At 41.9% G+C, this 27,233-nt stretch overlaps 1 protein-coding gene across 2 annotated transcripts in view; it reads right to left on the reverse strand.

The window, feature by feature from the left end:
• Nucleotides 1-27,233, reverse strand: part of FCHO2 (FCH and mu domain containing endocytic adaptor 2) — a 128,128-nt gene that overhangs the window by 99,757 nt on the left and 1,138 nt on the right. For both annotated transcript variants that reach the window (XM_070056561.2, XM_089312569.1), the window contains exons 2-3: nt 14,066-14,157; nt 2,159-2,233 (exon numbers count right to left, since the gene is read on the reverse strand). In XM_070056561.2, coding sequence (XP_069912662.1) covers nt 2,159-2,233; nt 14,066-14,157 — 167 coding nt within the window. The remainder of the gene's footprint in view (nt 1-2,158; nt 2,234-14,065; nt 14,158-27,233) is intronic.

A 27,233-nucleotide genomic window follows, 5' to 3' on the forward strand; every position in this document is an offset into this window, starting at 1 on the left:
AGGAAGATATAATAATGTATATAATCACAGGAGACATTTTAACGCCTTTTAATTATTTCAATAAAGTTTATCTTTTTTCATTTTGAATTTGAAAGGCCCAGACAGACAGACATAGATCTTCCATTTGCTGATTCGCTCCCCAAGTATCCATAACAGCCAAGCCAAGAGCTGGGAATTCAACCAAGGTGTCCCTTTGGGATGGCAGGGGCCCAAGTACCTGCACCATCATCTGCAGCCAAGGTATACATTAGCAGGCAGCTGGATTTAAAGTGGAGAAACCAGGACTTCAAACCAGGTACTCCAGTTTGGGATGCAGACACCCCAAGTACCTAATGGCTGCACTAGATGGCCACCCCAATAAAGCAAGTTTTTAAAGATCACAGTAAACTATGACAGAATTTAAATGAAATTACAGAAAACTCAAATACTTAGCACACATGTAACATAACATTTATAACCTCAAACTTACGCTACTGAATGACTATATAATTTAATAAACAGGAAAATTAAGTTTCATTTGCTTTGATCCAGCAAGTTCAATTATACTTCCTGTCAAGAATACATCCATTTAAGACAGAAACATTTTTTAAAAGTACATAATGGGCCACACGCTGACACAGTGAGTTAAAGCCCCTGGCCTGCAGTCGCAGCATCCCATATGGGTGCTGGTTCGAGCCCTGGTCACTCCACTTCCAATCCACCTTCCTGTTAACATGTCTGAGAAAGCAGCAAAGGAAGGTCCAAGTCCTTGGGCCCTTGTGTCCACATGGGAGACCCAGAGGAGGCTCCTGACTCCTGACTTCAGATGGGCTCAGCTCCAGCTATTGTGGTCTCTGGGGAGTGAACCAGCAGATGGAAGACCTCTCTCTCTCTCTGACTTTACCTCTCTCCATAACTCAGCATTTCAAATAAATAAAATAAATCTTTAAAAAAAAAAAGTACATAAAACAGCCATAAGTCACACAACCTTTCAGTCAACTGTGGACCATATATACTACAGTGGTCCTGTGAGATTGTATCACTTCATCAAGTCACGGTGATTTTAGTTTAAGCACTCTATAGTGTTTGTGCAATAACAAAATCAACTAAAGACTAATTTCTCATAACTTATTCCCATGATTAAATAACGTATAACTATATGTCACCAGAGTTATGAATTATCATAGCCTCAGTGGAACTTAATATTCTCAAGAACTTCACCTAAGCTAAAAATTTGCCTTGGGACTCCAAATCCCATTTAGCTGGGTGGCACTAATCCCACCTTATGTGATAAAATGATCATATTAAATGTGGAATTGATCATACAGATAGGACCAAAAGTCAAAGAGGTCACATAAATAAGACCAAGTGTCTGGTAATAACAATAGATAGAACTGCAAAGGAGAGAAGTTCCAATATGGGAAGCAGTCCACACAGCAGACTTATAGAATGACAAATGCCCTAAACAGCACTCTGATCTCAGAATCAGCCCTTAAGGCATTCGGAGCTGACTGAAAATCCCATGAGAGAATTTCAGGCATGGAAAGCCAAGACATAGTGGCAAAAACAGTTCTGCATGAAAAATCTCTGTGAGACCCAGTGGAAAGAAGGGGCCATCAAAGAAGGATGTACTTTTCTTTGAAGTGGGGAGAGAACTTCCACCTTGCATATGGCCCTATCTAAATACTGACAGTTTGTGGACTCAAAAGGTTTCCATAGCCTTGGCAGCTCATATCAAGAGCCTTGGGTGGTCACTGACATCAAAAATAAGATAATTAATTGTTAAATTAACAACAAGAGTCACTGTGCACTTACTCCCCATGTTGGACCTCTGTCCTTAATGAGGTGTACTACAAAATTAACAGTAAATCTTATCTTCAAATTGTACTTTATACTTTGTGTATCTGTGTGGGTGCATATAGTTGATATCTCTACTTAGCACAGAGTTGGTCTTCTGAATATAAAGTCAATTAAAAACAAATTTTAATGGAAAATGGAATGGGAGAAGGAGTAGGAGGTGGGATGGAGTGGGGGTGGGAGGGCAGGAATGGGGGGAAGAAATACTATACCCCTAAAAGCTGTACATATGAAATTTGTATTCATTAAATAAAAACTTTCAAACATAAAAAAGAGAACTTCACCTAAATGAACACTGGAAAAGAGGAAGACATTAACTCACCCAAGTTGAGAATAATTGCTTGCGGACTTTGCTAGTTTTGTCATTGACCTGGAATATGCTTCTTCTATTGTAGCTCTGTTAAATCAAATTCCATATTATAATATATCTCTTGTTTAGAAAGCAAAAACACAGGAAAGTTATCAAAATAGATATGCAGTCACGCATTTCTGGCTTCTATTAATGTTCTCTGTGAGCATCTACTTCAAAAAACTAGTTGGTATAATTTATATCATAAAAAAATTTTAATGAAGTCATCACTTTTTTTGTCTTTAACACTAATAAACAGTAAGTATAACAATGCTATTTCTTGTATTCTCTCTCTTGTTCTATAAACTGACTTATCATGATAAATCATTTGTATTTAATACTTCCCTGGTGTACAGAACATAGTTTTATTATTCTTCAACACTGTGATGTACATTTATTAGAACATTAAAGACAGACATTTGCACAAAACTAAATATGATTCATCAGCAAGTCTGAGATCTTTGAACTTCAGGTTTATTATGCAATTAGATCTAAAATATTAACAAATAAGTATTTCACACCAGAAAACTATGTTTTACACTACTACTATTTAGCATATAAGATTCTCAGCTCCAGCAACAGTACACCAAAATTTTTAAATAAATAAAATAAAATAAAACCACTGAAACCATGAAATATGGGGGAAAAACATAGCCTATAAATACAAAATATGTGGCTGTTTTGGCCTTAACATTACAAAATTTATAGTCTCACCTTTCTCATAATTACCCTTGTCTTTCTCATTATATGTGCTACCCTTAACAATGGAACATTCTACAACCAACCACCACTATCCTTTCATTCAATTAACTTTTTGTTTCTAACATCCAAAATCCAGATTTCCTCAATGTTCTTGCATCAAATCATCTGTTCAATATATAAACTGCCCAAAGAATAACTATATGTAGAGATTTGAATCACCTCTGACTGACAGCATTTTGACTTCTGATCCTTTAAACTTTTCTGTATTTCTCTTGAAGATTTTATTTGAAAGGCAGAGTGTCTGGGGTCCAGGGAGAGGGAGAGAGACACTCCAGTGCTGGTTCACTTTCCAAATGGCTGCAACATCCAGGTCTGAGCTAGATCAAAGCCAGGAACTCCATCCAGGCCTCCCACATAGAAGGCAGGGGCCCAAGCACCTGAGCCAACCCCCATTGCCTTCCCAGGCACATTAGCAGTAGCTGTATGGGAAGTAGGGCAGCCAGGACTCAACTAGCATTCAGATAAGGAATGCCAGTATCACAAATGGTGGCCCAACCTGTTAAGCCACATCAACTCTCTTTTCTGTATCTTTAAAATAATACCACACTATAAGAATACTTCTTTGATCATCTAAAGAAAGTTAGTTAAGGAAAAAACATTAATATCAACAGTAAAGTTTAACAGCAAGAAAAAGTGGTTCAGTTTCCTGTAACAGTGAATAAGATTATGATATAAAAACCTCCCACTGAGAACATGGGTGGCAGGAAGGCAGGGTCTAACTGAAAACCATCAGACTGAGGCCACACTGTGCCACAGCAGGTTAAGCTCCCACCTGTGGCATGGGCATCCTATATGGGCACCAGTTCAAGTCCCTGCTGCTCTACTTCTGATCCAGCTCCCTGCAAATGCACCTGGGAAAGCAGTTAAAGATGGCCTAAGTCCTAGGGTTACTGCACCCATGTGGGTGACCAGATGTAGTTTCATGCTCCTGGCTTCAGTCTGACCCAGTTTCAGCCACTGCAGCCATACTGGGAATGACCCAGCAGATGGAAGCTCTATCTTTATGTGTGGCTCTCCCTCTCTCTCTCTCTGTAACTCTGCCTTTCAAATAAATAAATAAATCTGAGAGAGACAGAGAGAGAGAAAGCAAACATCAAAGACTGAATGAGGCAGTTAAGAATCAGTAGGCCAAGATCCAAGGAAAGGCTATCCAAAGAAGTCAGGTATGTGGGACAGATTTTCCCTTGGGCGCACGGAGAAGAGCAGTCAGGAAGCTGAGAAATGCATCAGAGCTTTTAACAACCTTCAGGACAAGGGAGACAAATGTAAGAGCTTTGGTGGGAAGCATGGGAAATCCCATCTCGGTTACAATGAGCTCCAAAAGGAAACATCCCACAGGTAAGGATGAACTGTTAAGCAATAGGAACTGCAGACCAAATCTTTCAAACTCTGATATTGGATTTTGCATGAACATTTTAAATGCATTCACAAAACTATCAGGTATATAAAGAAAGAAAGACAACATTAAACAAAAACTAGCAGGAACAAACAAGCAAGATTCCCAATGTTAAGATGATAAAATTAAGCTGTTTATTCAGTAAATAACTAGAAATCATTTAAAAGGAGTAGAGAAAAGCACACCATATCTGGAAAAATATATAAATTACAGATCTGAAAAATATTATTAAAATTAATATTCCAATGGATATGGATTTAATGACAGATTTCACACACTACAATGAGAATTAGTTAGCTGGAAGACAGACAATAATAATCAATCCCAGATTAAAGCTCTAAGACAAAAGAATGAAATAAAGGGAAAAATCATAAAGGATATAGTTAAAAAGCCCATAATGGGGCTGGCACTGCAGTGTAGCAGGTAGAGCTGCCGCCTGCACTGCCAGCATCCCATATGGGTGCCTGTTCAAATCTCAGCTGCTTCTCTTCCAGTCTAGCTTTCTGCCATGGCCTGGGAATGCAGTGGAGGATGGCCCAAGTATTTGGGCATCTTCACCAGATAGGCCCAGCAGATGCAGCCATTTAGGGAGTAAACCAGCGGATGGAAGATCTCTCTGCCTCTGCCTCTGCCTCTAACTCTGCCTTTCAAATAAATAGATAAAACTTTAAAAAGAGAGAGAGAGGGTAAAGAGCAAAGAGAGAAAGAATGGGTCAGAAGAACTATTTGAAGAAATAATGATAAAGAATTTTCCAAAACGTACAAACTATATCAGACCCCAGAATCAAGCAGCCCAACAAACATTAAGAGATATATGAGAAGAAATCTATTACCTAGTCACAACACAGTAAAGTTATTGAAAATCAAAGAATATCTTGAAAGGATCCAAACCCTTCTGGCCACCAAATGTTACCTTCAAAGTAGTAACAGCCAGACTGGTTGCAAACATTTCAGTTATAGATAATGGACTAACGTTAAAAGAATTTGCTAAGAAAACTATCTACCAATTAGAATTTCTTACTAAGCAAAAATGCAAACAAAAGTAAACTCCTAGTGAAATAAGGAGTTGGTGATGATCATCAAAAACCACTAACATCATAAAACAGACACTACTAAAAGTGTAAAGGTCTCCTAGAAGCAGTGTTTTCAAAACAGTGAATGCAATTTGATCAAGTTGGTAGGTATAATGACAATAGGATATAGTGAGACAAAGAAAAATGTTAAATGAAACTATGGATATGCAATTAGCATTTTCAAAGATGCAGGACACTGTGTAGACCAAATAAATTTGGTTTCCTTTACAACAACAACAACAAAAAAAAAGTAAAGAGGAAGTAACCTATAAATTGAAAGGCTCACTAGGCTAATCCTCCGCCTTGCGGCGCCGGCACACAGGGTTCTAGTCCCGGTTGGGGCGCTGGATTCTGTCCCGGTTGCCCCTCTTCCAGGCCAGCTCACTGCTGTGGCCAGGGAGTGCAGTGGAGGATGGCCCAAGTACTTGGGCCCTGCACCAAATGGGAGACCAGGACCAGGATAAGTACCTGGCTCCTGCCATCGGATCAGCGCGGTGCGCCGGCCACAGCGCACCGGACGTGGCGGCCATTGGAGGGTGAACCAACGGCAAAGGAAGACCTTTCTCTCTGTCTCTCTCTCTCACTGTCCACTCTGCCTGTCAAAAAATAAAAAATAAATAAATAAAAATAAAAAAAATAAAAAAATTAAAAAACATACGGCTCTGACATCCTATATAAGCGCCGATTTCAGTCCTGGTTGCTCCACTTCTGATCCAGCTCGCTGCTAATGGCCTGAGAAAGCAGCAGAGGATGGCCCAAGCACCTGGGCCCATGAACCCAAGCAGCTCCTAGCTCCTGGCTTCTGGCTTTGGACTGGCCCGGCTCCAGCCGTTGCAGCCATCTGGGGAGTGATCCATTGAATGGAAGACTTCTCTGTCTCTCCAGAGAGAGGCAAAGTTACCTCTCTAACTACCTCTCAAATAAATAAATAAATAAATCTTTAAAAAATAAAATAAAATCAACTACAGAGAGTGCACGTTGTGTGTTGTGTATGACTACAGAACACAACTGAGCACTGACTGCATATTTGGTGATATTAAGAAATTAATGCTACATTTTTTTAAAAACACAGATTTATTTACTTATTTATTTATTTGAAAGACAGAGTGACAGACACAGAGAGAGACAAAGAGAGAGGGATCATTCATCCATTGGTCCCTTTCCCAAATGGCCACACAACAGTCAGGGCTGCACCAGACGGAAACCAGAAGCCGGAACTCCATCAGGGCCTCCCACATGGAGAGCACAGGCCAAGTCACTGGGCCATGGTCCACTGCCTCCCCAAGCGTATCAACTGGATCAGAAGCAGAATAGTCAGGACCCAAACTGACATTCTAGTATGGAATGCTGGTGTCATATGCAGCGATCTAAACAGCTCCGCCAGAGCACTAGACACTGTAGTTGTATTTTTTTTTAAAGATTTTATTTGTTTACTTGAAAGTCAGAGTTACAGAAAGGCAGAGGCAGAGAGACAGAGGTCTTCCATCCACTGGTTCACTCCTCAGATGGCTGCAATGGCTGAAGCTGAACTGATCCAAAGCCAGGAACCAAGAGCTTCTTCCGGGTCTCCCACATGGGTGCAGGGGCCCAAGGACTTGGGTCATCTTCCAGTGGTTTCCCAGACCTTAGCAGAGAGCTGGATTGGAAGTGGAGCAGCCAGGACTTGAACCGGCGCCCATACAGGATGCAGCAATGCAGGCGGCAGCTTTACCCACTACACCACAGCGCTGGCCACTGTACTTGTATGTTTTTAAAGTCTTTATCTCCTACAGATATAAACGGCCTTAAAGTTTTGTATATGTTTGAAATTGTCCCTAATAAAAAAAAATTTCCAAATGAAGATAAAGATATGATCAGAATAAAAAAGATTGAGAAATTATCACCAGAAAATCCACAATAATATTAAAAATGTTTTTAAAGCAGAATAAAAATGATTATAAAATGGAGAATCAGAGAAAAAGTTAATAAATAATGGCTGCATAAAATTAGTAATACAGAAGAATAAAACACAGCTTGAATAAATTAACTGAATTATAAAAATTGATCATCAATTTTCATAAGTGAATAATATTATGATTATTTAAGACCTTAGTTATTTCATAATTCTAGGGACATAATCATTTGGTGCCAGGCATTTGCTTTAAGCAGACTGGTAAAATGCTAAAAACTACTGAAACTGAATTACAGCTGATTACTCACTGGTTTATACTTTCTCTATACCTGCACTAAGTTTGATGCTTTTCAGAAAAAAAAAAAAAAACTAAATAAATAACAAAAACATCATGTAAACATGCATTTTCACAATAAAAAGTGTTTGAAAAATAGAATACATTTTATTCCCTGGGTAAGAGTTAAACACACATACATACAAATGGCATACATGTCAGAGGTAGTAGTGTTCCAAGGTTTGTGCATTTTTGAGAAGAGGGTAAAAGTGTCAATTATCTTTAGATGTTAATCCAGAAAGTATGCTAAAGTCTCTAACATAATCACCAAGAGAATAACAGAGGAGGGACCGACACTGTGGCACAGTGGGTTAAAGCCCCAGACTGAAGGTCGGCATCCAATATGGGCACCGGTTCAAGTCCCAGCTGCTCCACTTCCAATCCAGCTCTCTGCTATGACCTGAGAAAGCAGCAGAGGATGGCTCATGGGTGTGGGCCCCCAAATCCACATGGGAGACCCGGAAGAAGCTCCTGGCTCCTGGCTTCGGATCAGCTCAGCTTGGCCACTGAGGCCATTTGGGGACTGAACCAGCAGACGGAAGACCTCTCTGTCTCTACGTCTCTCAATAACTCTTTCATATAAATAAAATAAATCTAAAAGAAGGGGGTATATCTTTTTTAAAAAAAAAAAGAATACCAGAGGAAAGTCCTACTTACAACTAATAGAAGAAGAAAACAGAACTTTAAAAAAAGCATACGGGGGTGCTGAATCCAGTCCAAGCTACTTTCCATTTCCAATCCAGCTTCCTGTTAATGCACCTGGGAGATAGCGGATGTTGGCTCAAGTACTTTGGTTCATTCCATCCATGTGGGAGACTTACATGGAGTTCCTCGCTTGTTGCTTTGGCCTGGCCCATTTCTGGCTGTTGTGGACATTCAGGTATGAACCAGCAGATGGAAGATCTCTCTCTGTCTCTCCCTTTGTCACTCTTCCTTTCAAATAAATAAATTCTTAAAAATAAATGGGCCAAAAGAAAGCATGAAAGAGAAAAAATATAAAATAGGGAAAACAAATACTAAAATAATACAGAAGTTACCAAATTATAGCTTTCTTGGCCAAATCTGCATGCTCATTTATTTATCTGTTGTTATCTATGGCTGCTTTTGCACTAAATAGCAGAGATGAATAGCTGCAGAGACCAGATGGATCACAAAACTTAAAATACTTTTTCAACCATTACAGAAAAAGTCTGACAACTCTTAAGACAGATTTGAACCAAAATATATCAAGAATTATAGTAAATTGGGGCAGGGCTGTGGCATAGTAGGCTAGGCCTCCACCTGCAGCGCCGGCATCCCATATGGGCACCAGTTCTGTCCCAGCTGCTCCTCTTCCAGTCCAGCTCTCTGCTTATGGCCTGGGAAAGCAGTAGAAGATGGCCCAAGGGTTTAGGCCCCTGCACTTGCATGGGAGACCCAGAAGAAGCTCCTGGCTCCGAAACAGCCCAGCTCCAAACACTGCAGCCATTTGCGGAGTGAGCTAGCAGATGGAAGGCCTCTCTCTGTCTCTCCCTCTGTCTGTCTGTCTGTCTCCCTCAAATAAATAAATAAAATCATATTTTAAAAAAAGACTTTTAACCAATAAAAGTGGAAGTTTAGATAAAATGGAAAAAATGCAGAAAAATACAATTTATGAAACAGAAAATGAAAAATCTGAATAGTCCTATACCAATAAAAAAATTGAATATGTAATTTAAAATCTACCTATAAAGACAATTTCAAGTCCAGATAGCCATCCCAGTAAAGTCTATGAAACACACAAAGAAAAACAATAACCTTCCACAAATTTTTCCACAGAATACAAAAATAAGGTATACTCCCCAGTTTTATGAAGCCAACAAACCTTGATATCAAAACAAGAACATGTAGAAAAAGGACATTTTCAAGCCAATCTCACTCATGCAAACAGATGTAAAAATTCTACATAAGACAGTAGTATAAAGAATAGGATGTCGGTCAAATTTCAAATTTCAATATAATTCACATTAGGAGAGTAAGAGAGTGGAGCAGAGAGGGGAAGGAAAACCATATAATCTTAATAGACGCAGGAAAAATATTTAACCAAATTCAGGATCCATTCGTGAAATGGAAAACAAAACAAACAAAAACACACACCTTTGCCAAATGGTACACAAAAGCGAAAATTCCATAGTTTCCAAAAATAGTAGAAAAAACTACAACAGAGGTAGGCATTTGACAGAGTGATGGGAAGATGCTGCATCTTTGAAATTCATGCATGCATAGTTTTTTTAAAAACAAAATATTTATTTATTTATTTGAAAGGCAGAGCTACAAAGAGAGGAGGAGAGAAGAGAGATCTTCCATCCACCGGTTCACTCCTTAAATGGCCACAACGGTCAGGACTGTGCCAGGCGGAAGCCATGAGCCCGGAGCTTCTTCCGGGTCTCCGACATGGGTGCAGGGACACAAGCAGTTGGGCCATCTTCTACTGCTTTCCCAGGTACATTAGATCCCAGGAGCTGGATCAGAAGTGGAGCAGCCAGGTCTTGAAACAGCACCCATACAGGATGCCAGCATCATAGGCAAAGGCTTAACCTGCTATGCCACAACGCTAGCCCCAATGCATAGTTTTTTATGATATATTCAGCATGAACCTTTTGAAAACTAAGGACACTCAACTTCATTATTCATCAGAGAAATGCACATTAAAATCCCAATGAAATACTACTATCAGAATAGAAACTGACAATACTAAGTGTTCATAAGGACACAGAGCAAATGGAACTCTCAAACAAGGATGGTGATAGTGTAAATCAGCACAATCACCTTGGAAAATTCATAAGCATCATCCTAGAGTTGAAACTATGATCTTACAATTCTGTTCTAGGGTACACTTCCTTTTTTTATATATAAGATTTTATTTATTTATTTGAAAGTCAGAGTTACAGAGAGAGAGGAGAGGCAAAGAGAGACAGAGAGTGTGTGTCTTTCTTCCGATGGTTCACTCCCCAACTGGACACAACGGCCAGACTGCACTGATCCGAAGCCAGGAGCCAGGAGCTTCTTCCGGGTCTCCCACATGGGTGCAGAGGCCCAAGGACTTGGGCCATCTTCTGCTGCTTTCCCAGGCCATGCCAGAGCTTCAGGCCAGGGCGTTAACCCACTGCGCCACAGCGCCAGCTCCCAGGGTACACTTCCAATACAAATGGTGTATGTATGTGTGCCAAAGCACATGTGTAGGAATAGTCAAGGCAATCTTCCTCCTGCTACCAAAGAACCAAAAGCAACAGAAGACCCAGAATAACCAACACAATATTGAAGGAGAACTGAGGAGGAGAACTGACGCTTTCTGACTTCAAGACTTAACTGGGGGGGGGGGGGGGGGGTGAGAGGAATATTTGATGCAGCGGTTAAGTCACCATTTAGCATGTCCACATCTCATATCAAAGAGCCTGGTTAGAGTCTCAGCTACTCTGCTTCCACCAAAGTCCCCGCCACCCACAGGAGAGACACAGCCTGATTTCCAGGCTCCTGGTCTCAGTCTGGCAGGAAGTGAACCAGTGAATGGAAGATCTTTCTCTGTCACTCTCCCTCCTTCTCTGTTTCTCTGCTTTTCAGATAACATAGAATTTTTTTTTAATGTAAATGAGAGGCCTGCAATGTAGCACAGCAGGTTAAGCTGCCTGCACATGAGTCCTGGCTGCTCCACTTCCAATCCAACCCCCTGCTAATGTACCTGGGAAAAGGAGAAAATGGCCCAAGTGCATGGGTCACTGACACCCTCATGGAACACCTGGATGGAGTTCCTGTCTCCTGGATTTGGCCTGGCCCAGCCCCGGCCCAGCCCCGGCCCCAGCCACTGTGGCCATTTGAGGAGTGAATCAGTAGATAGAAGTGTGTGCGCGCGCGTGCTCTCTCTCTCTCTCTGTAACTCTGCCTTTCAAATAAATAAAATACAGTTTCTAAAAAAAGAAAAACACACACATACACACACCAAAAAAAAAAAAAACCAAAGAAGAAGGAAAGAAGAAAGGGGAGAAGAGAAGAAAGTCTGAATTACTGACTTTAATCTTTCAGGGCCCCAATTTTATCATCTATAGAATGGGTCTTAGAGTTTTAAGAGTTAAATGAGATAAACCTTCACCAAGGGCCTACTAAATGCCAAGCACTATCCCAAGTGCAGGGAGACAGGGTAAAAAAGTAAAAAATAAGCAAAAATGACCAAAAAAAATTTCCTGCCATTGTAAACTTTATATTCCAGTGGGAAGAGACTAATAAACAAAATAACACTTTTATCAGGTGGATGTGAATGCTACAATGAAAAACAAAGCAAGGAAAGGGGAGTGGAAGTAGGAGGTTATCTCACCGACCACAGATTCAGGAAAAGCTGGATTCTGAGCAAGGTTCAGGAATCCTGGCCTTCTTATAGTGACTGTGAGAAACCGAGCTAAAAGACACACTTGTGAGAGCAGTTAGGTTAAGTGCTGGGGAAGGGAGAAGGCAAGGGGACACAGCAGGAGATGTGGAGCTCGGAGGCCTCCTCTCCACTCCTGACAACAATGCACAGAAGCCTTGGGAGAGACAGCCTTCCCCAGAGAACTCAGAGCTTCTGGACCCCTCCCAACTGCAGTAGGGGGTGAAAGAAGAGAATCAGTCTTAGGTGACATCAGTTATTCCCCAATTCCTGTCAGTATGTAAACTCCATGAAGACGACAGCTGTGTCTTTACTACCATATTTCCAAAATCCAAACAAATGCCTGGCATACAGCAGACAAGGTATGATACATATTGTTGAAAAGTACATAAACAAATGGAGGTATTTAAAGGTAAAATATCCCCACATATCAGAACAAAGATTTTTTTTTTAATTTTTTGACAGGCAGAGTGGACAGTGAGAGAGAGATAGAGAGAAAGGTCTTCCTTTGCCATTGGTCCACCCTCCAATGGCCGCCGCGGCTGGCGCGCTGTGGCCGGCGCACCGCGCTGATCCGATGGCAGGAGCCAGGTACCTATCCTGGTCTCCCATGGGGTGCAGGGCCCAAGTACTTGGGCCCTCCTCCACTGCACTCCCTGGCCACAGCAGAGAGCTGGCCTGGAAGAGGGGCAACCGGGACAGAATCCGGTGCCCCGACCGAGACTAGAACCCAGTGTGCCAGCGCCGCAAGGCGGAGGATTAGCCTAGTGAGCCGCGGCGCCGGCTAGAACAAAGATTTTTAATGTACACATATAGAAAACTGCCAAGTGGGGCCAGCCATAAAATAGCACTAAGATGTAGTAGTATCTTTGAATTCTGCTCTATTTTGAACTGTAACTGACTTTTAATAGTTTTAAATATTAAATCTTAGCTGGCATGTGGTATAACTGGTAAAGCCACTGCCCGTGATGCTGGCATCCCATATGGCCACCGGTTCGACACACCTGTTAACACACCTGGGAAAGCAGTGGAAGATGGCCCAAGTGCTTGGACCCCTACACCCACATGGGAGACCTGAAAGAAGCTCCCGGCTATGACCCAGGCCTGGCCATTGTGGCCACCTGGAGAGTGGATGGAAGATTTTGGAAGATCTTTCTCTCCTCTCTCTCTCTCTCTGTGTGCGTGTGTGTGTGTGTGTCTCCCTCTGTGTAACTCTAACTTTCAAACAAATACATAAATCTTTAGAAAAATAAAAGTAAATAAAATTTAAATTCCAACAATCTTAAAGATAACATTTTATAAACTTACAGGATTTTAAAAAATAATGTACAACTTTACAATGAGTTGTCATAATACATAAACTATGAGTTCAGAAAACTTGTCACTTTAAATTATTTTAACATGTTTATTTAGAGAAATAATATCCTACAAAATGACTCTATTTTTATATTGTATCATCTAGCTAACACATCCAGTCAAAAATATTTAGATAATATTTTCAAACAGTAGTTTGTGAACCACAGGTTTAACGATGTCACTCTGGAGCAAGTGGCTTGGCTGCAAACCACTGCTTGCAACATCAGCATCCCATAAGGGTGCCAGTTCATGTCCAGGCTCTACTGCTTCAGTTCCAGCTCCCTGCTAATGGCCTGGGAAAAGCACAAAGGATGGCCCAAGTGTCTGGGCCTCTGCTACCCATGTGGGAGAACTGGATGAAGTTCCTGACTCCTGGCTTCATCCTGGCTCAGCCCTGGTTGTTACAGCCAGTTGGAGAGTGAACCAGTGGATGGAAGATTTTTTTTTCTCTCTCTCCCTCTCTCTCTGTAACTCTTTCAAATAATTAAATCTAAAATCAAAAAAGCCAATTTAAGTCACTATATAGACCTCAGATTTGCAAATGATAAAAACCACTACTTTAAAAAAATTATGTAATTTTTAAAAGAGTGCTTTGATTATTCCAAAAACAACTAAAATGTTCTCAATTATTTATATTCTATAATTTAAATTGAGAATAAACTGCTAAAGAAATTAGTTATTAAAAATACATACCTTTCTCTTACAAAATCTGCTAGTTCTTTTGTCGATATCTGTCCATGTTTCATATTATGGTAGAGGACATCAAAGCCGCTATTTTTTTCCCCCTAAAATTTAAAAAGATTTTAGTTCAACAAAAATAAAGATAAAATGACTTAAGAATACAATAACCCTACACTAATATGTAATTCTTATACCTAGGTGAGGTGTTTTTCTCTAAGACTACTGCTCCTCATTAAATAATTTTAAACTATATCGAAGCAATTCAATATGCTTTGATAAAACTTTCAATTTACTACATACACATGTATAAACACATTCAGACACAAATGTATACACTTTAGAAACACTCATGGGGCCGGCGCTGTGGCTCACTTGGTTAATCCTCCACCTGCAGCGCCAGCATCCCATATGAGCGCCGGGTTCTAGTCCCGGTTGCTCCTCTTCCAGGCCAGCTCTCTGCTGTGGCCAGGGAGTGCAGTGGGGGATGGCCCAAGTCCTTGGGCCCTGCACCCCATGGGAGACCAGGAGAAGCCCCTGGCTCCTGCCATTGGACCAGCGCGGTGCGCCAGCCGCAGCACGCCGGCCGCGGCGGCCATTGGAGGGTGAACCAATGGCAAAGGAAGTCCTTTCTCTCTGTCTCTCTCTCTCACTGTCCACTCTGCCTGTCAAAAAAAAAAAAATTACAAATTCATTTACTACTTCTTCCTATTTGGAAATTCATTAATTTACTTGGGTCAAAATATGCAGGAGTGAGATCCCTACATCCTATACCAAATTTAATACTTGCCTATAGCTCCTTATTCCAGTTTCCTGCTAAGGTAGATCTTAGGAAGCAGCAATTAGGTGGGTCCCTGCCACCCACAAGGGAGACCTGAATTGAATTCTCAGCTCCTGGCTTTGGCCTGGCCCAGCCCTGGCCATCATGAGCACTTGGAGAGCAACCAGAAGATAGGCGCTCCTTGTCTCTCTATTCTGCCTCTCAATAATCAGACAATTTTCCAAACAACCTTACAAACCTATTAACACAAGCATTTATTGATCATGAACTACAAATATTTTAAATATTTCACATGGGGACCAGCATGTGGCCTAGTGGGTAAAGCAGCTGCCTGTGACACCGGCATCCCATATGGGTGCCAGTCTGAGACCCAGTTGTTCCACTTCTGATCCAGTTCCCTGTTAACGTACCTGGGAAAGCAACAGAGGATGGCCCAAGTGCTTGGGCCCCTGCACCCACATGGGAGACCCAGAAGAAGCTCCAGGCCCTGGTTTCAGCATGGCCCAGCCTCAGCCATTGCGACCATTTGCGGAATGAACCAATGGATGGAAGATATCTCCCCTCCCCTCCATAACTCTGCCTTTCAAATAAATAATAAATATTTTTTAAAAATACTTCACATGGATAGATATATATAGCATACATATATTAACATTCACATATACCTTTCAAAAAAACGAAAACAAAACTTCAGGGGCTGACACTGTGGCACAGTGGGTTAAGACATTGCCTACAATGCCTGCATCCCATGTGGGCACCAGCTGGAGTCCCGGCTGCTCCACCTCTGATTCAGCTGCCTGCTGATGCTCCTGGGAAAGCACCTGAAGATGACCCAAGTCCTCAACCTGCTGCCACCCACCTAGGAGACCGGAATGCAGTTACAGGCTCCTGGTTTCAGCCTGGCTCAGGCACAAGTGGTGCAGCAATCTGAGGAGTACCAGCAAATGGAAGATCTGTGTGTGTGTGTGTGTGTGTGTGTAATACTATCTTTCAAATAAATAAGTAAATCAAAAAAAAAAAAAAAAACCTTCAAAGTCAAGGCATCAAACAAAAAAGCCATGCTTACTATCATCATGTCAAAAGCTTACTTTATAGTATACACGTACTTCACAATCAATTTCAGAACATTTTTATCACCCCCTAGAATTAAATCCCACAACCAAGTGCCTGGATCTTAAAGGAGGTGATCAATGATAAGGTAGCTAATGCATTAACTTGATCAACACTTTGACTTCTCTACAAGGAAATTACTTTGATCACCATTTTACATATGTCTACAAGGAGATCTATGTAATATAGATAGCAGTACTATTTCTAATAGCCTAACATCAGCAATTCAAATGTCCATTAACTGATGAACAGATAGAAATGTGATATACACATAAAATGAATGATTACACTGGGCCAAAACTGCTCATCAACTGATGAAGAAATTGAAAAATGTGATATACCCAATGCAATGGATTACTACTGGGCCATAAGAAGGAGTGAAGTTCTAATACATTCTATGTTTATGAACCTTGACAACATTATGCTAAGAGAAAGATGCAAGTCACAAAAGACCATATATTGCACAATTTCATTCCCATTAGAAGTCTAAAATAGGAAATCTAGAGACAGAAAGAAGATTAATGGCTGCCTGGAGGGTGAAGCTATAGTGTGAGGGGTGACTGATAAAGGCACAGAGGCATCTTTTTGAGGTGATGGAAATGTTCTAGGGACCGGCGCTGTTGTGCAGTAGATTAAGCCTTTGCTTGCAGTGCCAGCATCCCATATGGGCACCAGTTTATGTCCCAGCTGCTCCACTTCTGATCCAGCTCTCTGCTAGTGGCCTGGGAAGGCAGTGGAAGATGGCCCAAGTGCTTGGGCCCCTACACTCATGTGGGAGACCCAGATGAAGTTACTGGCTCCTGGCTTCAGCTCCTGGCCCAGCTCTGGTTGTTGCAGCCCTGTGGGGAGTGAACCAGTAGATGAAAGATCTCTCTGTGCCTCTCCCTCTCTCTGTAACTCTGCCTCTCAAATAAATAAATAAATATTTTTAAAAAAAAGAAAGAAATGTTATAAAGTTGTCTGTGATGATGGCTGCACATACTTATGACTATTACCAAGAACCACTGATCTGTACACTTTAAATGAGTGAACTGAATGGCATATAAAATATATCTCACCAGAGTTGCTTTCAAAAATTAACTATTTTTATGTATTTTTTTTAAAGATTTATTTTATTTATTTGAAAGACAGAGTTAAGGAGACAGGTAGAGACAGAGACAGAGACAGAGACAGAGAGAGAAGTCTTCTATCTGCTGGTATACTCCCCAGAGGGCCACAACAACCAGAGCTAAGCTGATCCAAAGCTATGCTTGGTCCATCCTCCACTGCTTTCCCAGGCACGTTAACAGGGAGCTGGATGGGAAGTGGAGCAGCAGGGACTCAATCTGGCGCCCATGTGGTATGCCAGCGCCACAGGCTGAGGCTTTATTCCACTGCAGCAACACAGTATCGCACCTCACTATAAATTTTCTTTCCTGGATGCCTGTGGTCAAGTATATGACAAACTCCTGCATGGGTACAAGTATAATTCAGTTTAACCAATAAATTCTTGCAGAGGGGGCCGGCGCCGTGGGGTAGTGAGGTAAGCCGCCAGCTGCAATGCTGGCATCCCATGTAGGCACTGTTTGCAGTCCCAGTTGCTTCACTTCCAATCCAGCTCTCTGCTGTGGACTGGGAAAGCAGTAGAAGATGGCCCCAGTCCTTGGACCCCTGCATCCACATGGGAGACCTGGAAGAAACTCCGGGATCCTAGGTTGGGATCAGCCCAACTCCAGCTGTTGTGGCTATCTGGGAGTGAACCAGTGGATGGAAGACCTGTCTTTGCTTCTGCCTCTGCTTCTCTGTAACTCTGTCTTTCAAATAAATAAATAAATTTTTTAAAGAAAAAAGAAATTCTTGCAGAGAAACCTGCATTACCAACTGACAAAAACAGCTATGAACAACCATTGCTGTCAAGGACAAGCACAAGGTGTGCAGATCTTTCATCTGCTGATCCCAAAGCATTTTTTTAAAAAATTAATTTAATTTCTTTATTTTGAAAGTCAAAGTTACAGGGAGGGAGAGAGAGAGGGAGAGGGAGAGGGAGAGGGAGAGGGAGAGGGAGAAGGAGACGGAGAAGGAGAAGGAGAAGGAGGGGGAGAGAGAGAGAGAAATCTCCCATCCATTTGTTCACTTCCTAGATGGCTACAACAGTCAGGGCTGGGCCAGCTGAAGCCAAGAGCTTCATTTGGGTCTTCTACGTGGGTGCAGTGGGCAGGCCATCTGCCACTGCTTTTCCCAGGCCTTTAGCAGAGAGCTGGATTGGAAGTACAGTAGCCAGGAAATGAACCCATGCCCATAAGGAATGCTGGTGTCACAGGCACCGGCTTTACCTGCCATACTGCAACACCAGCCCCTAATCTCAAAGTATTTTACAAATAGGTAGCACTTTCATTTAATATCCACTGACTTGAAGCAAATAAAATCCAATCCAAGGGTGGGTGTGGGGATATAGCAGGTTGACCCCCTGCTTAGGACACCTACATATATCAGAGATCCGGTACGACTCCTGGCTCCTCTGCTTCCAACCTAGCTTCCTGTTAATGCATTCTAAGAGGCAGCAGATGATGGCTCAAGTGCCTGGGCACCTGCCGCCCACATGAAAGACCCAGATGGAGTTCCAGACTCCTGACTTCAACCTGACCCAGCCTTGGCTGTTGGAGGCATTTGAGGAGTGGAAGATCTCAATCTCTCAATGTGTGTGTGTGTGTGTGTGTGTGTGTGAGAGAGAGAGAGAGAGAGAGAGATTGATTCTGCCTGAAAATGAAAAATACTTTGTAAAATCCAATACAAGCAAAGATTATCTTTGCAAATAATTCTGATACGAAACAGAAAATAAAAGTTCTATCATCCCTGGAAGATGGAAGTCCAAAATCATATAGGATCTTTAAAGGAACACAAAGTGGGGCAGGCACTGTAGCACAGCAAGGTAAGCTGCCACTTGGGACATCCATATCCCACTTAAAAGTGCCAACTTGAGTCCTGGATACTCCACTTCCAATCCAGCTTTCTGCAAATGCCCTGGGAAGCAAGAGATGACGGCTCAAGTAGTTATGTTCCTGCCACCCATGTGGGAAACCTGGATGGAGTTCCCGGCTCCTGGCTTCAGGCTGGCCAAGCCAGGCCCAGCCCAGGATAGTGCAGCTATTTGGAGAGTTATCCAGCAGAGGAAGGTCTCTCCCTCTCGGTCACTCTGTCTTTTAAGTGAATGAATGAATGAATGAATCTTTTAAAAAGGAACAGAAGGAGGGCCAGCGTTGTGGCACAGTGGGTAAAAAACCACCGCCTACAGTGCCAGCATCCCATCCGGGTGCCAGTTTGAATCCTGACTGTTCCACTTCTGATTCAGCTCTCTGCTATGGCCTGGGAAAGCAATGGAAGATAGCCCAAGTGTTTGGGCCCCTGCACCTGTGTGGGAGACCTGGAAGAAGCTCCTGGCTCCTGATCGGTGCATCTTCAGCTGTTGCAGCCATCTGGGGAGTGAACCAGTGGATGGAAGACTCCCCCCCCCCTTCTCTCTGCCTCTGTAACTCTGCCTTTCAAATAAATAAATAAATCATTAACAAAAGAAGAACACAAGAGAATGGGCATTTAGCCTAGTGGTTGACTCCCACATCCTACATAAGAGCAGCTGGGGGCCCGCGCCACGGCTCACTAGGTTAATCCTCCGCCTGCGGTGCCAGCACCCTGGGTTCTAGTCCCAGTCAGGGCGCAGGATTCTGTCCCAGTTGCTCCTCTTCCAGTCCAGCTCTCTGCTGTGGCTCGAGAAGGCAGTGGAGGATGGCCCAAGTGCTTGGGCCCTGCACCCGCATGGGAGACCAGAGGAAGCACCTGGCTCCTGGCTTCAGATCAGCACGGTGTGCTGGCCGGTAAAAGGAAGATCTTTCTTTCTGTCTCTCTCTCTCTCACTGTCCACTCTGCCTGTCAAAAATTAAAAACAAAATAAAAAGCACCTGGGCTCAATTCCCAACTCAGTCTCCTGACTGAAAACGCACTCCTTGGTTTCAAGGCATGATCACACTTCTTCCACAACTTTTACTCCTGCAAATCCACCGGGGAACAAAAACATCTCCTCCACTTCATCACACAGTTCACTAACTGCTTCCCACTTGTACCCTCTCTGACTGGAGATTCCAGCAACATCCTCCAGCACCTTTACCAACTGATGTGATCATGGATCTCAGCTGCTGCTGTGCTGCAGCTTTGGTTTCTCTGCACACCTGACCAACTCTGCTTAGGTCTGTGGACCAGATTCTTCCAACACTAGCACCCTTTAGTGCTCCAGCACAAAGAAAACTGAAAGTCAAGCCCTTATTCCTTTCCTTTGTAAGTCCTCATGGCACCACATTTCCATTTGGGTTTCTTAGGGTGGTTCTGCCAACCATTCTAGAATTATGGTGTAAGACAATCTCAGGAGATAACCTTATGACTGAATAACCACTTCCAAATGGCTTATATTAATCAGATGTGCAGGATAAGTCAAAACACAACTGTTCTCCCATCCTTTGCCTACATAATTTAAGCAGCTGTGAAAGGATTAGACCATTTAGGATTCAGTGTGTAAGGGCTGGAAAAGAACCCAGACATCAAATTATTATCCTTTCCAATGTCAATGTTCTAAAATCCTTCCCCTGAATTCCACTTATGCAGACTAAATCAGTATCTGTTTTCACTTCCACATTTCTTCTAAGATTACAGCAAAATATACGACACACACTCCTTCAAATTTTGAGGGCCTCACAATAAAATTAGTCCGATCTAAAAGCCTATAAAATTTTTATAATGTCTTCTTGTCAAATCTTCTTAACCACATTACATAAATCTGCAGTTTGCATTTTCATAGCTTGCTGCAGTAAAAATAATTTGGACATGGCCAGCTAGCTAACAGTTACACAATAATACATTTAAAGGGCAGTCATTTGATAGGGGTTAAGAAGTCATTTGGGGTGCTTGCATTCAATACCACAGTGCCTGGTTTGGAGTCCCGGGCTCTGCTCTCCATTCCAGCTTCCTGCTAGTGTGCACTCTGGTCTGGGAGACAGCAGTTGATGCTCAAGCACTTGGGTCCCTGCCACACATGTGGGAGACCCTAACTGAGTCCAGACTCCTGGCTTTCACCCGGTCCATTCTTGCCACTGCAGGAATTTGGGAAGTGGATCAGCAGACAGAAGATCCCTGTCTCTGTCTGTGTTTCAAATAAACAAACAATATCACATTTCAACAGTTTATGCTATTTGCTCATGTATATATATAAATTATCTCTGGCAAGCTAATAAGAAATTAGTAGCAGGACCGGCACTGTGGCATGGCAGGTTAAGCTGCTGCCTGCAGCACCAGCATCCCATATGGGCACCAGTTTGGAGTCCTGGCTGCTCCATTTCCTATCCAGCTCCCTGATAATGTGCCTGGGAAAGAAGCAGAGGGCAGACCCGGAAGAAGCTCTTGGCTCCTAGCTTTGCCCTGGCCTAGCACCGGCTATTGTGGCCATTTGGAGAGTAGATCAGCAGATGGAAGATCTGTCTGTCTTTCCCTCTCTCTGTCTCTCTCTCTCTCTGTACCTCTGGCTTTCAAATAAATAAATCTTTCAAAAAAAGAGAGAGAAGAAATTGGTACAATGACTATCTTGAAGATCCTATTGACTGGAGAAAAGGAGGGAGATTTTATACTGTACATATTCTCTTTGTACATTAATAATATTAAATTATGTAAAACTTATAAATTATAAACATACATGCACACAGTTTTAGCATATCATCTGAAGAGATCATATCCAAAGCAGGTATCCCAAATTCCAGTATAAGGAAATTTCAAGTAATAAAAAAACAGCGTATAATCTGTGTTTCTATGGTCACCTGAACTAATTTTCTAAATATATATATTATTTTTAAAATTTCATATAAATAAATAATCCCTAAAAATGTGTATGTGTGTCTCTCATCTAGATTAATCAAGCAAAAATATAACAATGCTGTACATTCCAAAATCCTATTAACAGGAAATTCCAGATTTTTAAATAGCATTTAATCCTCCAGCTTATCTATGTAATGTTACATAAAAAAAAAAGTATGATAATACCAGTGAAATCAACAAGCAGATGAAAGGAGACTTCTGTTCAGGTTAAATAGTTAACAGAAATGAGGAAAAACTTCAGGATAAAAATACCTAAGATGTTTGTTGTTTGTTAATTTTTGATGCGCTGACTGTAGATAACCTCTGGGAAAAGTATCCTAACTAAAAAAAGTCAGTTCATTACTACGTGATACATACCATCTGAGTAAATGTTTCATTATTTAGGTAGACTTGAGTTACTACATACAACGAGGTTTACAAGGTATTCAACTCAAGTATGTCAAGTTACTTCTTTATTTTCCTTAAATAATTATTACCTATGAAATTTACTCCTTTAATATTTTTACTGCTGAATTAAGTAATCTGGGTATATATAAAAATACAGACAACTTAATTACTGTTGCACGATGCTGATACAGAAACTCTCAAGAATATCAAAAACTTGTATTCACCTCATCCTTTAAGGAAGAAGCAGTGTACAGAGACAATTCTTCACTGTAATATGCTAACATTACATAACCTTTTAAAGAACTAAAAATTGTTTTACATATTAAAGGCAATCCTGTGCATTTATACTATCAAAATTACTTTTCCTCCGTGTTTTAACAAAAGAAAAATGCTTTCAGCTGGATAATCAAAGGTACTGTACTGTGTGGCAAAAAATGACTTATCAGCAATAAAACACCTGTTGTGTAAGAAGTTTTAAATACATTTTTCCTTCAGACTATGGCATTAAGTAGGGGAATTTTAAATTTAGTATAGAGTTTTAGTTAAAAACTATAAAGAAAAAGGAAGGCTGTTATTACTTTCAAAAGAGTTTAAAGAGAATTTCAATGATTCAAACTTTCCTCTAACAAAATGCCATAACAAAAAAAAGGTTTGTCTTTTATATATATAAGGGGCAGGGAGAAGACAATTACCAGGTTGTTTGGTTAGAAACCTAAAACCTCAAAGGTTCCTATCACCTAACTTTGGAAAGATTTTTAAAAAATGTTTCATTGAAAAAATTGTACATATTTATCATATACAACTTGATGTTTTGAGCTTTGCCAAGTTTTATTATCTTTTTGATAGTGCCACTTTCAACATTAGGAGGAAAAGTGAAATCAACATTGCAAGTTCTTTGTTTTAAGGAATTACTTTATAAATGATAACAAAACATGTAAATTTTAAATTGTTATAAACAACCAACAACCTCTCAGGAGCTGGTTATTCAGTTAGCTCCTAGACCTTAGCTGGTAGCTCACTTAGTCTCCTCTGGAGCTTTCAAAGTTCCAACTGAAAGCATTCAACCCCAATTCCTGGATGGGAAATAAAACAGAATGCAGTCCATTTTACTATCTTGTTCTCAATAGTGGAGGTGAAGCTAAAGACTAAAACATAAATTAAAATTGAGGCTCTCCCTAGATTTCAATATCCAAAGTTATTCTCATTCCTCTATTAACAGGGAAAATACGGGCCACATAAAAATGTCAAGAATACTCACAGAAGACTATTCACAATAGCCAAACACATCAAAAAAGGCTATGCTCAAAGCTCAGCTAAAAGAAACAAAACTGTAAAACGTTCTGTATATTTTATGATAAATTTGCTGACTTGATTCCAAAATGCATCTCCATATTGATAAGAACAACAACTTTAAAGAATTTTTATAAAAGTTTCTCTAAATTGCCATTGTAAAAGCATCTAAAATTGACACGCTAATTCTAAAATTCATATGGAAATGCAAAAGACATGAAATAGCCAAAATAATCTTGAAAAAGAAAAAAGCTGAAGGACTCACACCTCTTGATTCCATGCTTTCTATGTAAAGCTACAGTATGCAAAACAGCATGGCAGTGGCTGGCATTAACAGAAAAGAATTGAAAATTCAGAAATAAAATATACATCTCACAGACGTATATGGAAAATATGTGTTATGAAAAGACCATGCATGGATTTCAAAATGTTTTCACACCAAAATAAACTTATCTTTCAATTCCATTTTCCACAAACTTTTTGAAGTGCCCACATCTGGCCAACTGTTCTACAAGGATGCCACAACAATCAGCGGGAAAGGAAGAGCCTTTTCTGGGCCAGTGCTGCGATGTAGTGAGTAAAGCCACCACTGGCATCCTTACACGGCACCAGTTCCTGTCCCACCTGCTCCACTTCCAATCCAGCTCCCTGCTAATGGCCTGGGAAAAGCGGCGGAAGATGGCCCAAGTATTTGGGCCCCCACCACCCATGTGGGAGACCTGGAAGAAGTTCCTGGCTCCTGGCTTTTGCCTGGCCCAGCCCTGGCGTTGTGGCCATCTGAGGAGTGAACCAGAAGATGAACAACTGATCTCTGTCTCTCCCTCTCTCTAACTCTGACTTTCAAATAAATAAATAAATCTTAAAACAAGAAGAGGAGCCTTTTCGACAATGGTGCTGAAACAGCTGAATACCCACCTGTGAAAGGATGAGGTCAGGTTAAGCTGCCGTATGCAGCGCCAGCACCCCATACGTGCACCAGTTTGAGTCCTAGCTGATCCACTTCTGATCCAGCTCTCTGCTAATGTGCCTAGGAAAGCAGCAGAAGATGGCCCAAGAGCTTGGGGCCCTGCACCTACGTGGAAGACCTGGATGAAGCTCCTGGCTCCTGGCTTCAGCCTGACCCAGCTCTGGCCATTGCAGCCATTTGGGGAGCGAACCAGCAGATGAAAGACCTCTCTCTCCCTCTCCTTCCCTAATTCTGACTTTCATATAAATAAATCTTTAAAAAAGAGGAAGGAAGGAAGGAAATGAGATCCAATCTCTCCCTTGAACCAAACACAAAAATTAACTTCAAATGGATCACAAACCTAAACAGAAGAGCTAAAACTATAAAGTCCTTACAAGGATTGTGGCATTGCAGGTTAAGCCACTATTGCAAACAGCCATCACATACGGGAGCCAGTTCCAGTCCTGGCTGCTCTACTTTCCATCCAGCTCCCTGCTAATGCACCCGGGAAGACAGCAGCAGATGGCTCAAGAGGGAGATAGGGATGAAGCTCTTAGCTCCTGGCTTCCGCCTGGCTGAGCCTTGGCTGTTGTGGCCATTTGGGGAGTAAACCAGTGAATGAAAGACTGTTCTCTCTCTCTCTCTCTCCCTCTCTCTCCTTCCACCCCTTCCCTGTAATCCTGCCTTTCAAATAAATGAATAAATCTTTTTTTAAAAAAAGGAATAAATTTTGGATTAAGTTTTAGCTGCTTAAAGATTTATTTATTATTAATTTGAAAGGCAAGGAAGGGGGAGGGGAGGGAAAGGGAGAGAGCTTCCAACCACTGGTTTATTTACCAAATCCCAGCAACACACAGGGCTGAGCCAAACCAAAGCCAGGAGTCAGGAACTCCATCCAGGTCTCCACAGGGGTGGTAGAGACTCACTTCCCAGGCACATTATCAGGAAGCTAGATGGGAAGCAAAGTAGCTGAGCCACAAAGATGAGACTCAGGCATCCCAAGCTGGTTCTTAACACACTGTGCCACAGCACCTGATCCAAGCAATCTTAGAAACAATAACAAAACTGTATCAAAATTAAAAACTGCAACACAGGATGCCATCAACAAACTGAAGGTAGCCTACAAAATGGGAGAAAATACCTGCAAATCATACTTCCTATAAGAAATGTGTATCATAAATATAAAAAGAAGAAAAACTTTTACAACTCAATAATAAAAATATTAATGACTCAATTTTTAGAACATACAATAGCTCTAAATAATCCCCCCAAAATACATAAAAACGGGGGCCAGTGTTGTGGTGTAGCAGCATCCCGTTTGGGTAGTGATTCAAGTCCCAGGTGATCCACTTCCAATCCAGCTCCCTGCAAATGTGCCTGGACAAGTAGGAGAATGGCCCAAGTGCTTGGGCCCTGAACCACACTTGGGAGACCTAGATGAAGGTCCTGCCTCCTGGCGTCTGCCTGGCACAGCCCCAACTGTTGTGGATACTTGGGGAGTGAACCAGCAGATGGAAGACCTCTCTCTTTCTGTCTCTCCCTCTCTCTCTGTAATTCTACCTTTAAAACAAATAAAAATAAATCTTAGAAAAAAGTATGTATGTAAACATGGTCAACAAGCACAGAAAAAGATGTCCAACATCATTAGCCATCAAAGTAATGCAAATCAAAACTACAATGATACCACTTTACATCCATTCATCTGAGCATTATTAAAAAGATGGTAGCAAGCCCGCACCCATGGCTCATTTGGCTAATCCTCCACCTGTGGCGCCGGCACCCCAGGTTCTAGTCCCGGTTGGGGCGCCAGGAACTAGTCCCGGTTGCTCCTCTTCCAGTCCAGCTCTCTGCTGTGGCCCGGGAAGGCAGTGGACGATGGCCCAAGTGCTTGGGTCCCTGCACTCACATGGGAGACTGGGAGGAGGTACTCGGCTCCTGGCTTCAGATAGGCACAGCGCCGGCATTAGCGGCCATTAGGAGAGTGAACCAACGGAAGGAAGACCTTTCTCTCCGTCTCTCTCTCTCACTGTCTATAACTCTCCGTCTCTCTCTCTCACTGTCTAACTCTGCCTGGCGCAAAAAAAAAAAAAAAAAAAAAAAAAAGATGGTAAGAACAAGCGTCGATAAGCATGTGCAGAAACCAGAACCCTGAGACACTGCTGGTGGGGCTGTAAAAATGCTGCCGCCCCTATGGAAAATAGCTCAGCAGTTCCTCGAGATGCTAACCACAGTTACCATATGACCCAGCCATTCCGATACCCCGCAAAATTGCAAACATACGTTCACACAAAAACCTGAACAAAAATCTTTATGGACGTGTTATTCACAGTAAGTAAAATGTGGGGATGAGAGGGGGACAAGTGGCCAGCACTGAGGAACGGATAAATAAAACGTGGGTCGTACAAGGAATCAAGTCCTCACACACCCTGCACCACGGATGACCCCTGAAACACGCTAACTGACAGAAGCCAGCCAGCCACAAGGGCTCCGCTTTCATACATGCGAAACGGACCGAGCTACACAGGTGAGGGGCAGATTCTTTGCACAGGGCCAGCACGGGGTGGGGGAAACGATCCGGGATTCTTTCTGAGGTGATGAAACTCTAAAATCGATCCGCGGGGATGTTTGTACACATGAAAAACCTTGAAATGTACCCTTTAGACGGGTTTGATGTACAGGATGGGAACTGTACCTCAATAAAGCTGTTCACACACACACACATCTCATGCCTAGCATGTATGTTGCTCATGGAAGGAAGACTGCGGACAACTTAGCACGAA

This window comes from Oryctolagus cuniculus, chromosome 14 (assembly GCF_051225735.1).
Source record: "Oryctolagus cuniculus isolate XC-2025 breed Fujian yellow rabbit chromosome 14, ASM5122573v1, whole genome shotgun sequence".
NCBI classification, from domain to species: Eukaryota; Metazoa; Chordata; class Mammalia; order Lagomorpha; family Leporidae; genus Oryctolagus; species Oryctolagus cuniculus.